We start from the raw sequence: 16,100 nt of genomic DNA, 5'->3' as shown, positions 1-16,100 counted from the left end.
GTTTTTGTGTCATGGAATGTAGTTTTAAGAGTTTTTTAGGCGAGAATGTACTTGTTTAGATTTCAAATATGCAGTTTGTTAATAAAGATAACATCCATTTGAACATTTGCTTAGACGTTTTCGGAGATGTCAGCTCCAGGATGTCAGCGGTCGTTCAGAGCTCATAAACCCGCTGAGAACAGCCTTACCTTAATGAGTCCTTCTACAATTTGTCACTGGCTCTGAAGTCTCTATAGTGGTTAAACATGAGATTCGTTTTCGCTTGTTTTGGGTAAATCTAACGGGCAGTCTTTGGTCTCATTAATCTATTATTTGTTCCAGAGCAAATAGTTTGGCTTAGGGCATAATCTCATCACATTGTATTTTATGTAACTTTAATGCTGTATATCAGAGCACTGTCTTTGTACCTTTGACTGAATTACCTAGCAACTTTTATGATGGCTTTTAATACTTTTAATAATATTAAATATTATTATTCAATAAATACTATTTTATATAAATAATAGTAGAATTTAATAATAGTATTTGGTATTGGGAAACGGTGTGTGTGTGTGTGTGCGTGATGGTGATTTTAGTTACATTGTTTCGCCATTAGATGGCGACAAGAGATTGTTTTTATGAGTGAGTCAGCAGTAAAGACTTTTATATTGAAAGAGACTGAAATGTACAACGGTGTTTAAGTTCCACGATTAAAATGAAAAAAAAAAAAAATTACGAGATTAAAGTCATAATATTTTGAGATTAAAGTTTAAATATTATGAGAATAAAGTCGAAATAATGAGAATAAAGTCGCAATATTTTGAGAATAAAGTTGAAATTACAAGAATAAAGTCCAAATGTTTCGAGAATAAAGTCGAAATTATGAAAATAAAGTCAAAATATTTCGAGAATAAAGTAGAAATTACAAGAATAAAGTCGAAATGTTTCGAGAATAAAGTCGAAATATTACAAGAATAAAGTCGAAATATTTCGAGAATAAAGTCGAAGTAACGAGAATAAAGTCAAAATATTTTGAGAATGAAGTCGAAATTATGAGAATAGTCAAAATATTACAAGAATAAAGTCAAAATATTTCGAGAATAAAGGCGAAATAATGAGAATAAAGTCTAAATATTTCGAGAAAAAAGGCGAAATAATGAGAATAAAGTCGAAATATTTCGAGAATAAAGTTGAAATTATGAGAATAAAGTCGACATTACAAGGAGTCAAAATGTTTCAAGAATAAAGTCGAAATTATGAGAATAAAATCGAAATTACAAGAATAAAGTCAAAATATTTCGAGAATAAAGTCGAAATAATGAGAATAAAGTCTAAATATTTCGAGAATAAAGTCGAAATTACGAGAATAAAGTTGAAATGTTTAGAGAATTTAAATCGTAGAAATTAAAGTTATAATATTTTGAGAGTATAGCCTGTATTGCGCATGCATGGCCTGGATTGAGAGCACCGGGATAAATTGCCAGGCCACCGGAATTTATTTGAATATTGTTGCATCCGAGTGGCTGCATCATTTTACTGGGATGAGGAAGAGTCCATTTTAAGGACTCGCGGAAACAGATTAATATCAAGAACATGATATTTATTAACAGACTGAACAGGAACAAATTTTTATTTTAACATCAGCTCACACACCCAATTGACCCAATCGACATTCCTTTGGGGGGAGCCAGAGCTCTCTTATTTAACCCATTTTAATACACTACAAATATATGTGGGATTATTAGCAGAAACCATACCACGTGTCATACTCGTGGGGACAGTGTGCTTGGAAATAATATTTCATGTCTTCGATTGCATTCGTTATTTGTAGTGCACCAGCCCCTTGTGCTTTTGGTACTTTTATATATAAAACAAATCCTCGGCTTTCAAAATCAGTTTTATAGCGAAATACAAACAATGTGTCTTACAATAATGTGTTTTTCAAGATCTTTAATGTGGCGTGACAGAATGCTGTATTCATGTAAATCAATTAATTAAATTTTACTGTTTTCTTAGTGAAAATTCCACCACCTACTCCGCAAAAAACGTCTGTGGCGTCCAACCTTTCATTCCTCACACGTACAGTATCTAATTAAAAACAACAATAAAACGTTCTAAAGGTTGAAGTGGGCTCCAACTCGTTAACATAAGTTATGTTGTCTTTTCTGAGGTAGGCTATATAACGTTAAGTGACTATTCACAAGCTGTTTTTTTCACGGTATAATACAGTAAAATAATGATTGGACATAATATTTAACGTCTTCCATTCATTATTTGTAGCGTGCCAGCCAACCAGTAATTGCAATAATTTTGTGCTTTGTTGCTTTTAATATAACATAGCTCATTCAAATTCTGTCAGATTTATCAGATTTATTATAAATGTGTTTTTCCTCTTTATTTCAAGTTTATAACAAGATATAAAAGTGAAGGAACATCCGAAGGCATGAAAAAAAAAAACAGTATAGCCTAATTTAATGAAACTAATGTCTCATTGTAATCGGAAAGATGATTGACACACATGCCGCTTAAACTGAAGCAAATACAGCGATCTGTCACATCACACCACATTATAGAGCCTGAAAAACACATTATTGTAAGACATATTATTTGTATTTCACTATAAAACTGACAGATTTTGAAAGCTGAGAATTTGGAATATCTCCCAGTGCTCCCAATCCGTATGGAAGCATATAGGTAGCGAAATTCAATCAATGCAATATTCAAAATGGCAACGCAATATTCAAAATGGCATTGTATTTCTGTATTTAAATGTACATTTTCCATTAGCCATACGTGCAAAGTTTGGTGCAAAGTAAAATGAAAATTAAATTATATAATTTACATTTGCCATTTCCAACAGTAGTCTTAATATGTAAATTGCATGCAAATTTGAACGCTTTATAAGTTGCGAAATGAAAATGAAAATGTATAACACAAATTGATTTGATATGTGTAACATGTTCAAGCAGAAATGGTAGCATAATGATCATTTAAATGCTATTTGTCCTAAATGCATTTAGACTAACAGTTAGAACACTTAGGATTGCATTTTCATCATGACGCCGTGGGATATTTGTAGCAAAATTCAATTTGAAAATGCATTCCGAGCTGACCACGCCCACCCTCCGTCAATCATTGCTTCAAGGCAGGGATTGGCGGAAGCGTGTTACGTTTGGATCGTTTGAAACATGGCGGCTGGAGATCTGATAAGATCGTTGAATTCACTGGCAGATGAAGTGGAGCGTGAACAGAGAAATATATGAAGCGTATTCCATGCTAAAATCAAACGTTCGAACGACCGACCGATCGAATGTCAAACCGAACGTCTTGAGCTTTGACCGTCTTACACTGCGGTGACCCACGTGACGTCAGCGTCTTGAAATTAGCTGTTTTTTAAATTGTGTTATACATTTTCATTTTCATTTCGCAACTTATAAAGCGTTCAAATTTGCATGCAATTTACATATTAAGACTACTGTTGGAAATGGCAAATGTAAATTATATAATTTAATTTTCATTTTACTTTTGCACCAAACTTTGCACGTATGGGGTAATGGAAAATGTAAATTTAAATACAGAAATACAATGCCATTTTGAATATTGTGTTGCCATTTTGAATATTGCATTGCCATTTTGCATATTGCATTTTAAATTGAATTTCGCTACCTATATGCTTCCATAAATCCGGGCCATTTGCATGCGCAACAGGCTAATATACTCTCAAAATATTTTTTCAATTATGAGAGTCTTGTAATTGCTACAAATTAATTCTCATAATTTTGACTTTATTCTCAAAATATTTTGACTTTATTTTCAAAATATTTTCTTTATTCTCAAAACATTTCGACTTTATTCTCATAATTTCGACTTTATTCTCGTAGTATTTAAACTTTATTCTCGTAATATTTCGACTTTATTCTCGTAATTTCAATTTTATTCTCGAAATATTGTGACTTTAGTCTCGTAATCTTAGATTTTTGTATTTTTTAATGTGGCACTAAAACGCCCTAATAGAAACTCTGTTGTAAACAAGGAAGTTATTGTAACTTTTAACAACATCTTGTAAGATGCAGCCAACAAATGAACACTGAGCTGCGCTGTCATCAGAAATCACCCTGAACAGATGGAAGGATAGTATGACAAAGATATTTCCTCAGCGGACATTCAAACTAATGTTTTATTGTGACTATGAGATTGAGCTGAAGAATGAATGCTGTATCAGATGCAGGTAATCACACTCGCTCAGTCCATCTCTCTCTCATAATACTCGACTCTTACAGTAATACAATAAGTTTTCAATGGAGCAACTCAATGTTCCTTTATTACTAGTTCTTAAGTGACTTTTATCGAATTAGTAACGGAGGCTTGGGCTCAGCTGTTAAACTGTCAACTTGAAATTTGTTGTTGTTTCTTGTGTATTTACACAATGTTCAAATAACGAGATATATTTTTTTTTTGGCAGATTGTTTTAAGAAACGTTTTTGTAACCTTTAATGTTCTAATTACAACAAGAAAACTGGACATGCCAATGTTCTAGAAACCTTTTTGAAGACATTCTAAAAAAAAATACTGTAATAAATGCGCATGAATAATTTTAGACAGTAGTTGGTTTCTGAGATTGTGCAGTGGAAAAATAGATTTCTGTCTAGATAAGGACAGAAATGAAGTGATGTACTAGACAAAAGTGATGTACTTTTGTACAGAAGCTGTTCCTCAAGGACGTAATGGGCCTCTCTGGTGCAATGAGTCATGATTGTGTTGTGAGTTAGTTGGCGTTACCAGCAGACAGATATAAACCTGTGCACCCTGATCAGATTGGAGCATCGCCAGGCTGTTGAGGAAGGTGCCATTTTTGTGTGAGTATAACCTGAGATGACAAGACAACACCTCAGGAACCTTTTCAAGGGTCTCTCACTGCCATTTGGATTCCCTCCAAGCACCATTTACTTATCAGCAGAAACACCAAGCCCCAACAGCTGCTCTCGACAAAACCAATGGATCTCACGCACACCAGGAGACAGTGAATAATCTCAGACCATCTACCAAAATCGAAACCATTATTCAGGAAACAGCAGCAGCAGTTATACCAGCTGGGCTGATAAAATGTTTAAAAATGTCAGTACTTATTTATTATAAATTATTATTTAGGTAATGTTTGAATATTACCTTTAATATAGATTGCTTGTATTTAATTTTAGTGGTTTTAGTGATTAGTGGTTGCTTGACCATTGCTTCAACTATAAAGCAGAAGACAGTAGTTTCATTATTCTGCTCAATTCAGTTCAAGATTTGTTCAACAAACAAGGCCTGAAAATAGGGGCGGAATTTTCAGAAACTATATTTTTAGAGATATATTAATTAAAATATATTATTTCATTAGAAATATTTTATATTTTTATTTTAATAAAAATAAATATGAAAAACACTCTTATTTATTTATTTATTTTAATTGTTTATCTTTTACATAATGTTTGAATATTACATCTAATAAATCTGTATTTGAATATTATATTTAATAATATTTTAAAATATTTGTCAGTTTAAATATGGTTGCTAGGGTGTTTTGGTTGGTTGTTAGGGTTGTTTGGGTGGTTGCTGTGGTGTCGTGTTTGGTTGCAAGGTAGCTGTTAATTAAAAGTGTCTAATTTATTTATTTTTATAATACTATTTACAAATATGAAATATTTAGATTTTATATTTGATTCATGTAGTATGGTTACTTGTTTTGGATGGTTGCAGTTTAGTTATGAGTCATCCCTCCTTTAAGCTCTGCTCTGGGTTTAATATCCATTCACCTATTAGATTTATTATTCCTTCTTGCTTTCATAAATCTTCTTGAATGTGTCGTGGTAGCTGTGGCGGGGCAGAGGGAGTCCAAACTCAGACATTCAGACTTTAGCGAGCATCAGCATTCTCTGAAGGAGATTGACAGATGTGTTTGACGCTGATAGTTGTGTTGTAATGAGCCGGATTGTCCCTGCCGGCCGCTCGCAGAGGATCAGATGGTGCTCGCTGTGGCTCTAGGACAGCTCTTTGCTAATGACAGGAGTGAAAGGGCCGCCGCGGGCCACAGATCCTGCGCTCATGATGATCGTGGGGACGGCAGGCACAGTTTAGTGGATTACAATAATGTCTGTGATGCTTCTCCGGGGATTTAAACTATTTAGAGTGCCAGCGTTTAGTGTGATGCTGTCTGTTTGGATGGGCCACAATATACCTGCTAGAACAAATTATTGTATTGTTAATTTATAAGCTGACATGTTTATGGATTCTTCAACTTATTTATATCCTAATATAACATTCTGATATTATATTATAATATAAAAGATGCAGTCATATTATATTAGAATATTTTATATATTATTATTATATTAATATATACTTTTATTAACATAAATAATATTGTGTATAATATTTTAATATATAATGTGTATTGATGTGTTTTCATATATATATATAATGGTAGAACATTACATATAATACTATCTAATATATCTATATTATATATAATATTTTATAAAATAATGCATATATGTATATACATTTATTATTTATATTTTAATTATATTACATACAGTATCTATGTATTATTATATCTCTATTATATTATTTGATAATGTAAATAAAATATTTTAAATATGGTCAGATATTATATATAATATTTAATGTATTAATATTAAACTTTTTATATGATCTATATACATCTAATATAGTTATATATGAATAGTTTAACATATATAATATTATACATAATATTTTAATATATGACATATATGTATTATTTTATTTGAACATATTTTATAATATAATTCAAATATAATATATACTAATGCAGACATACACACATATATATGTATTTATTATTTATTTTTTAATTATATTACATACAGTTTATCTATATTCAAATATGATGTAATATTTTAAACATTATTTTTAATGTAAATATAATATTTTAAATATGTTCATATATTATATATAATGATGTTAAATATATTAATAATGAACTTATATGATCTGTATTCATCTAATATATTTGAATATTATATGTAATTGTATGTGAATATTATACTGTATGTACATTGTAGTGTTACAGTTTTGTAAGTGTGCAGATAATACATGAATATAGTATATTAAATATGCTAAATATGGGTTAAATAAAACAAAAAGCACTAAAACTGGATGTCCCTGTTCTAAGATATTTCATTTTCTCAGTAATCTAATTGTGGTCTGTTATTCATAGCTGTTCTCTCGTCCTGAGTTCACATTCTTTCATATAATTATGTGGATGTATTTTCAAGTCATTTATTCTGAGCCTCGTAATTTATGGCAGGAAGGGGTTTATAGGACAGGCGTGAAATTAACACCTGTTATTCTCTCAGGACTCAAATTAATTAACCTACTACCTTAATAGAGAACGACAGGCACACAGGAGGTGGTGTGTGTGTGTGTGTGTGTGTGTGTGTGTGTGTGTGTACCTGGTATTTATCACGTTATGGGGACCAAATGTCCCCACAAGGATAGTAATACTAGTAAATTTTGACCTTGTGGGGACATTTTTGAGGTCCCCATGAGGAAACAAGCTTATACATCATACAGAATTCGGTTTTTTGAGAAAGTAAAAATGCACAAAGTTTCCTGTGCGGAGTAGGTTTATGGGCAGGGGTGGTGTAGGGCAATAGCACATACAGTTTGTACAGTATAAAAACCATTACGCCTATGGAATGTCCCCATAAAACATGGAAACACAACATGTGTGTGTGTGTGTGTGTGTGTGTGTACGTGGCCCACAAAACACGTGTTGGATTCTCTGACAATGGCGTGGAATGGAGAGGGTTTTCGTGAACTTTGGTAGCAAAACGTCTCATTAACACTCTTACAGGTAAAATTGAAAAAAAAAAAACTGAGCCATTTTACTGCCTTCAACCACACATTCTCTCTTCAAAGATATTTCCATGTCAGCAAACCTGAACGAGCAAAATTATCAAGTGTTTTTACTAAATAAAAAAAACTTATTGCTTCAGCAAGATGTAATTTACTGATATAATGTGACTTGTTACGTGAAAGAAAGTTGAAGATAATTATTTTAAGAGCCTCCAAAACATTTACAGTAATAAATTATAATACTAGTATAGTTTTTATGAATATTCTGAATATTTTTTTTATTTTAATATTTTCTATTTTCATTTAAATTTTAATCAAAGTTTTTGTAATTTTGCTGTGTTTTTGTCTTTGTAAGGTTGTTCCTTTTAAAAAAATATTTTTTTTACTTATAGGTTTTAGTACATCAAGGTAAAGTAATTAGAAAAATTAATAAGAAATGTTTTCTTGGCAGTTAGCTAGTTGAAATAAAATAATACATTTATTATTATTATTATTGCAAAAAAACAACTAAAGTGTTTAGGACAGTGATTAAAATTAAAAATGTTTTCTTAAAAATGCATATAATTTCAAACGGTCTCAAATGGTCTTAGATTTAGTTAATCTTCTTACATCAACAGGGTTATTATAGTAAGCTAAATCTAAGACCATTTGACACCATTTGATTTGAAGTTATATGCATTTTTTTTATTATTTGGCCAAATGCACAGCTACTTTTGAATGGTCATCTAGGGTAAAGGATCTGCTGAATGTTTAAGAGCAGGACTGGACCACTGAACTGCTTTCACTGCCTCTCTTTGTTGTCTTTCCTGTCCAATTCATTGGTCAGTGATTCCACATAACATAATAATGAGCAGAACTCGTTTCTGCACCATTCAGCACAGATGAGTTACGTGTGCGCTGGGATGTCTCCGTGGTTTGTTGCTATGGAGACGTCTTGTGCAAACTTTGCAAGATGCCATCCTCGCACGCAAAGTTATATCTTTAAACAAAGCCATATTCCAGTGTTTATGGTCATACCAGACATTATTTGTAGTGTTAAACAGCGATTTTTAACTAGTTTGCATCAATTCAAATGTACACATTTGTACTTATAGAGTCCATTTTGGTACCTTATAGGTACATACAGTATTAGTACCTACTTTTGAAAAAGTACTGCCACAGTGAAAACTTTTGTACCTTTTTTTTCTGAGAGTGTAGAGGGAAAAAACCCTTATGCTCACCAAGGCTGCATTTATTTAATCAAAATTTTTACAATTCAAAATAACCATTTCCATTTGAATATATGTTAAAATGTAATTTATTTCTGTGATGCGAATTTTTTGCATCATTACTCCAGGCTTCAGTGTCACATGATCCTACGATTTGCTGCTCATTTTTTATGATTATCAATGTTGAAAACAGTTGTGTTTCGTGGAAACTATTTTATTTTTTCAGGATACTTTTATGAATAGAAAATTCATAAGAAAAGCACTGATTTAAAATGGATATGTTTTTTGTAGCATTACTGTATATTTATCATTATGCATTTACTGTCGCTTGATCAATTTAATGGGGCCTTGCTGAATAGAATTATTATGAATACAGTAGAGCTTTATTTGAAGCCTTTATACATAATTAATTATAAATGTATTTTTAATGTATTACTTAGGCCCTGTAATGCACCTTACAATGCATAGTATGAGCTCATGAATAATTGTAAACACAGATACACAGTACATTATAATATTTATCCATTAATTGCTACACCTTTAGAAAGTATAATGCTTTAAAACACAAACAGCCAATGTCCAATGTAACAAGGAATCTACAAATATTAAAATGCATTTTAGCTTTAGTTATAATTATACATGAAAAGATATAATGCTTTACCACGTACATTATAAATGAATATGCAATATACATAAAGGATTCAAGTAAGGTGCTACCAAATGCCTACAGTTATATCATGAATCTGTCTCTGTTTCTGCAGTTTGTGGCTCATCCGAACTGTCAGCAACAGTTGCTGACGATCTGGTATGAGAATCTGTCTGGTCTTCGGGAGCAAACCATTGCAGTGAAGTGTCTGGTGGTTTTGGTGGTGGCGCTAGGACTCCCTCTGCTAGCTGTGGGATATTGGTTTGCCCCATGCAGTAAAGTAAGACACATTAAAAACCTGTCAAAAACATGCTTAGGTCCTGCAGTACCATTTTAGACACACTTGTTATTTATTAGTATAGTCTATTTAGTATTTATTTATCTATTTAGTATTAGTATTTTCTCTGCAGATCATGTCAACTTTGTGAAGTCACTTTTGTTGCTATGATGGTTATTATTGTTAACTAAAACTAAAATTATAAATAAAAACATAAAATATAAAATAAAATGGTAAACATAAAATAAAATAGTAACATAAAATGTTACTTGAAATAAAAAAAAAATTTAAATAGTTATTTTAATACATGAGGTTAAACTAAATGAAAAATATAAATATTTCCTTGGTTTTAGTTTTAGTTAACTATAATAACCCTGGCAGTAAGGTGACACATTTGTAATGTATAAATTACAAAAAGTCTTATTGTGTCAGAATACACAGTAGGGCTGTAAAAAAAAAATCAAATTTCGAATATTCATCGATTTAAAAATAAAATCCACATTCGAATGCAAAAACGTTAATTGTTTAAGCAACTTTATTAATTATATATGGTTTATAAACCATTTACTGTCGCTTGATCAATTTAATGGGGCCTTGCTGAATAGAATTATTATGAATACAGTAGAGCTTTATTTGAAGCCTTTATACATAATTAATTATAAATGTATTTTTAATGTATTACTTAGGCCCTGTAATGCACCTTACAATGCATAGTATGAGCTCATGAATAATTGTAAACACAGATACACAGTACATTATAATATTTATCCATTAATTGCTACACCTTTAGAAAGTATAATGCTTTAAAACACAAACAGCCAATGTCCAATGTAACAAGGAATCTACAAATATTAAAATGCATTTTAGCTTTAGTTATAATTATACATGAAAAGATATAATGCTTTACCACGTACATTATAAATGAATATGCAATATACATAAAGGATTCAAGTAAGGTGCTACCAAATGCCTACAGTTATATCATGAATCTGTCTCTGTTTCTGCAGTTTGTGGCTCATCCGAACTGTCAGCAACAGTTGCTGACGATCTGGTATGAGAATCTGTCTGGTCTTCGGGAGCAAACCATTGCAGTGAAGTGTCTGGTGGTTTTGGTGGTGGCGCTAGGACTCCCTCTGCTAGCTGTGGGATATTGGTTTGCCCCATGCAGTAAAGTAAGACACATTAAAAACCTGTCAAAAACATGCTTGGGTCCTGCAGTACCATTTTAGACACACTTGTTATTTATTAGTATAGTCTATTTAGTATTTATTTATCTATTTAGTATTAGTATTTTCTCTGCAGATCATGTCAACTTTGTGAAGTCACTTTTGTTGCTATGATGGTTATTATTGTTAACTAAAACTAAAATTATAAATAAAAACATAAAATATAAAATAAAATGGTAAACATAAAATAAAATAGTAACATAAAATGTTACTTGAAATAAAAAAAAAATTTAAATAGTTATTTTAATACATGAGGTTAAACTAAATGAAAAATATAAATATTTCCTTGGTTTTAGTTTTAGTTAACTATAATAACCCTGGCAGTAAGGTGACACATTTGTAATGTATAAATTACAAAAAGTCTTATTGTGTCAGAATACACAGTAGGGCTGTAAAAAAAAAATCAAATTTCGAATATTCATCGATTTAAAAATAAAATCCACATTCGAATGCAAAAACGTTAATTGTTTAAGCAACTTTATTAATTATATATGGTTTATAAACATTATTTTAAACATTATGCACTTTTTTTCAAAGATAGTCTTGTTATTTTATTACGCTTTGAAGAAACGTGCATAATATTTTGCTCGATGCGCCCTCTTGTGGCTTTAGGAGAAAAGCCAAAAGCTTGTTCCCCCTAACTGAAATGATGCCTTTTAAATTTGAATATAATTCGAATTTTGATCATATTTAAGTAGAATATTCGAATTTAGTTTTTCAGTAATTTTGAAAGCCCTAATACACAGCTACTTTTGAATGCTGCTATCATAGTCTCTCTTTATTTTTCTCATCTCCTGTCCATTTAATTTTTCACAAAACAATTAAAAACATTAATGTAAACTGAAATAAAATAAACGTTAACAGAAATAAAATAAAATACAAAATAAAAAAATTATTTCAGCTATAGTTGCCAAGGAAACATTTTCATATTAATTTAGTTTAACTTGATGCACTAAATAAAACTGAAATAAGAATGAATAAAAATTATAGAGACATGCAGTATATAAAACAAAAAGCTACTAAAAATGATGAAAGCGCACAACAAATTGACTAAAACTTTAAAGGGATAGTTCACCCCAAAATGAAAATTCTGTCATTAATTACTCACCCTCATGTTGTTCCAAACCCGTAAGACCTTCGTTCATCTTCGGAACACAAATGAAGATATTTTTGATGAAATGTGAGAGCTGTCTGACCAGCAATGCAACTGTAATGTTCCCAGGTCCAGAAACGTAGCAAGGACATCGGTAAAAGAATAAAAGAAAAGAAAAGCGCAAAGAAAACAAAAATAATATAATTTATTTAACATTTCTTCTCCCCCGAGTTACGTCTTCCGCCATTTTAGAGAGTATCACAATGCATACGCACGCTTTCCCCTAAGCTTAAACAACGCTGAGTATTCTCGTAGCTTCGCAAAACTGAAGTTGAGCCACAGATGTCACATGGACTGTTTTACCGATGTCCTTACTACGTTTCTGGACCTGGGTACAGTTGCGTTGCTGTCTATGCAGGGTCTGAGAGCTCTCACATTTCATCAAAAATATCTTAATTTGTGTTCTGAAGATGAACGAAGGTCTTACGGGTTTTAAACGACATGAGGGTGAGTAATTAATGACAGAATTTTCATTTTGGGGTGAACTAACCCTTTAACTAAAATTAAAATGAAAACAAAATATAAAAATAAAAACTGATCTAAAATATTAATACAAACTAAAATAGTACCTCAGTGATAGTAAAATAACGCTGCTGTCTAAAGTATCTGCCATTTTTAAGATGCATGCAATGCTACACTATAAAAAATATTTTTTAAAGTTGTAGATAAAACAAAGATTTTTGGAGTTTTACAGTCTTTCTATTTCAAAATTCATATTTAATTCAGTGTTTTACGTGCCATGTCTTTGTAATTATTTGTGACATTTACTAGTGATTGCTGAGTGAAAATTGTGTCAATTTTACACAAATAAATTGTTTTTCCAGTATAATGAGTTTGTGTTTGTTATTCAACATATTTGTTGATCTTTTCCATGTTTTCTCAGCTTGGTAAAATACTACGCAGTCCTTTTATGAAGTTTGTTGCTCATGCGGCCTCCTTTATCATCTTCCTGTGTCTGCTGGTGTTCAATGCATCCGATCGGTTTGAAGGCATCACCACCCTTCCCAACGTCACCGTCACTGACCACCCGCTCCAGATCTTCAGAGTCAAGACCACACAATTCTCCTGGACAGAAATACTGATCATGGTCTGGGTAGCAGGTAATGCACCAACATTTGTAATCAATATTCATTCATTTATATGATTTCAGCTCTACATGATCCCTTTGTACAACTAACATTTAGAGATTTGCAAGATATTCTATGAGAATGTAATCTCATTACTGTCTAGGAGAAGCAATTGAGAGATTGTAGAGATCTCATGTGTGGTTGTTCTTTCACATATAAAATTGTCAGTTTTAGTAGTACGGGCCATTTATTCAAGAGACTAAGATATTTCTTTCCTACACTGTCAGAAATAGAGTTCCTCACTTCAGGACTTAAGCAGGTTGATCAATTAACCTTTCAATGGTTTTGACCCGATGAGACTGATAGAGAGTGAGAGTTTGAGTGGTTTAGAGCCAATGTTCTCTGACGTGACTGAAAATAATGTGTTTTCTTAAACACTCATTTCCTCCCAGATCAGTGCTGGGTAGTAACTTTGGTAAAAAAAAATTTAAGGTGTCCTTGTTACACGTTACATGTACTTACTATTATAATTACTATTAATTATTATGCATAATTACATGGAAGTAACCCTAAGCCAAACCCTAACCATGTAGTAAGTACATGTAGTTAATTAATATTACTCAGTACTTAAATGTATAATTACACTTTAACAAGGACACCTTAAAATAAAGTGTAACCGCAACATTCTGAAAGTAGTGACGTTTGTAACATTTCTACAGTTTTCAAGAGTCATTTTTGCCCATGCATGGCTTTTTACATCTTTTTTTGTAATTAAATGTTTATATTTTTAGGTTTTGCAGGTATATTTATTTAGCGTATATTCCGTCACTGTTACTGGCATCCTTATTGTTTTTGTACCTGATACAACTAAATTTTGGGGTTGTTACACGTTTGGGGTTGGTCAAATTTTTTTGAAATAAGTCTCTTATGCTCACCAAGGCTCCATTTAATTGATCAAAAATACAGTAATAAATTGTGCAATATTATTACAATTTAAGGTAACTGTTTTCTATTTTAATACATTTTAAAATGTAATTTATTCCTGTGATGCAAAGCTGAATTTTCAGCATCATTACGCTAGCCTTCAGTGTTACATGATCCTTCAGAAATCATTCTAATATGCTAAAATGCTGCTCAAGAAATTATCTTATTATCAGTGTTTGTTAGTTAGTTAGTTAGTTAGTTAGTTCTTTTTTTGAAACCGTTACCTGAACTAGGCTACCTGATACCTGAGCTTATCTTTGAGGACGTTTCAAGGTTACACACTCACTTTAAGAAACTCAAAACAAGCAAACAAACACTGTTCAGCATATTATTTTAGAGTCATTTAAAACGAGGATTGTTCATTCATCACTGTCGCATTGTGAAAGGATCTAGTAATGCAAGGCTTTTCACAGGCAATGCATCATTGAGAGGGCGAACCGCAGATTCGATTGGGTTTAGAACATTTTCCTATTTCGTTTGTGGTTCAGAGAGTTCACCCACGCTGAGTGCGCCTCGTTACATTTGATGTAAGAAAATGTTTCGCCATTTCATCCAGGACAAGATGCTTGGGTAACGCATTAGACAAGGGAAACTGATACGTGTTGCTTGCCATGTGATGTTTGTTTGCATCTGTTATTTTTAATTTTAAGGGTGATTAAGAGTTTTTTTTGGACTGTTTTCATCTTCTAGGTTTGAAATTGAGTTTAACATTGAGTCAGTGTCACCAAATATAATAATGTGCTGTTGCTGCAGTGTCTCTGAATAATTCATGGCACCATGTGACTTTTGCCGAGTGTTTGCTTGCATGGTGCAAAAATCCAAAAGTGTTGCTTGGCTTCCACCTGAATAGTGACGGAGTGACAGTCTTTCAGTCAATGATGACACCTTTGACATGTTATGAGTGTAAAAGCCATCCTTATTGTGCTTGTGTTAACCGATCAAACCTGCTCTAACTGCAGAAGTGACCATGCGTGAAGTCCATTAGTAGTGTGACTTTTTTTTTTAAACCAAGCACACACTACAAGCCTTGAGTGTGCTCTAAGCTTATGGATAATTGAATTTCTTTAATTTATGCATTTAGTTTACCCTAAGCTTATGGATAATTACACTTTTTAATTTAAGATATAGTGTGTTCAGAATATGTTCATAGTGTGTTAGGATTGTTTGTTCAAAGTATGTGTTCAGCAGGCACGTGCACAGGTAGGGCTCAACCTGTGCAGAGCACATGCCCTTTTTGCCCTTACACTCCGAAGTGCCCTTTTTTTGGTGATGGTGTTTTTTTTTTTTCCTTCAATAAATCAATAATATTGGGCACCCTTTACATCTGTCTGTCTGCTTTACAAATATTTAGCTAATGAAAGGTATTAAAAAGAGCTCGTGACTAAATCTTGTTGGATCCGCTCAAACTGTCAGTAAACCTCATAACTCCACCCCCTCTATCTTGACTGAATGAACTGAAGTTCCACAGCAGCTGAACTAGGTCTGCAAGGGTAAATAAAGATCTTGTTGTTTGAATAAGTACAGCGTTTTCTTTACGCAAGAAACACTATGTCTATAAAGGCTCATAATTTATGTATTTGAAACTGAGTGCTGCGCCCATATAGCTGCAACAAACACCTGGTGATGAAAACGTAATGCCGCCGTTTTAATGATGGACAAAATGCACATTTGCACACATT

General features: G+C 32.1%; 1 protein-coding gene across 1 annotated transcript in view; it reads left to right on the top strand.

Annotated features, from left to right (window-relative positions):
- trpc3 (transient receptor potential cation channel, subfamily C, member 3) overlaps positions 1-16,100 on the top strand; it is a 56,141-nt gene that overhangs the window by 24,142 nt on the left and 15,899 nt on the right. The window contains exons 5-6 of the mRNA XM_016473953.1: positions 9,830-9,994; positions 13,254-13,470. Of these exons, the coding sequence (XP_016329439.1) occupies positions 9,830-9,994; positions 13,254-13,470 (382 nt within the window). The remainder of the gene's footprint in view (positions 1-9,829; positions 9,995-13,253; positions 13,471-16,100) is intronic.

Source organism: Sinocyclocheilus anshuiensis, unplaced genomic scaffold, assembly GCF_001515605.1.
Source record: "Sinocyclocheilus anshuiensis isolate Anshui unplaced genomic scaffold, SAMN03320099.WGS_v1.1 scaffold877, whole genome shotgun sequence".
Classification (NCBI taxonomy): domain Eukaryota; kingdom Metazoa; phylum Chordata; class Actinopteri; order Cypriniformes; family Cyprinidae; genus Sinocyclocheilus; species Sinocyclocheilus anshuiensis.
This window is presented reverse-complemented; position numbering and strand designations above follow the sequence as displayed.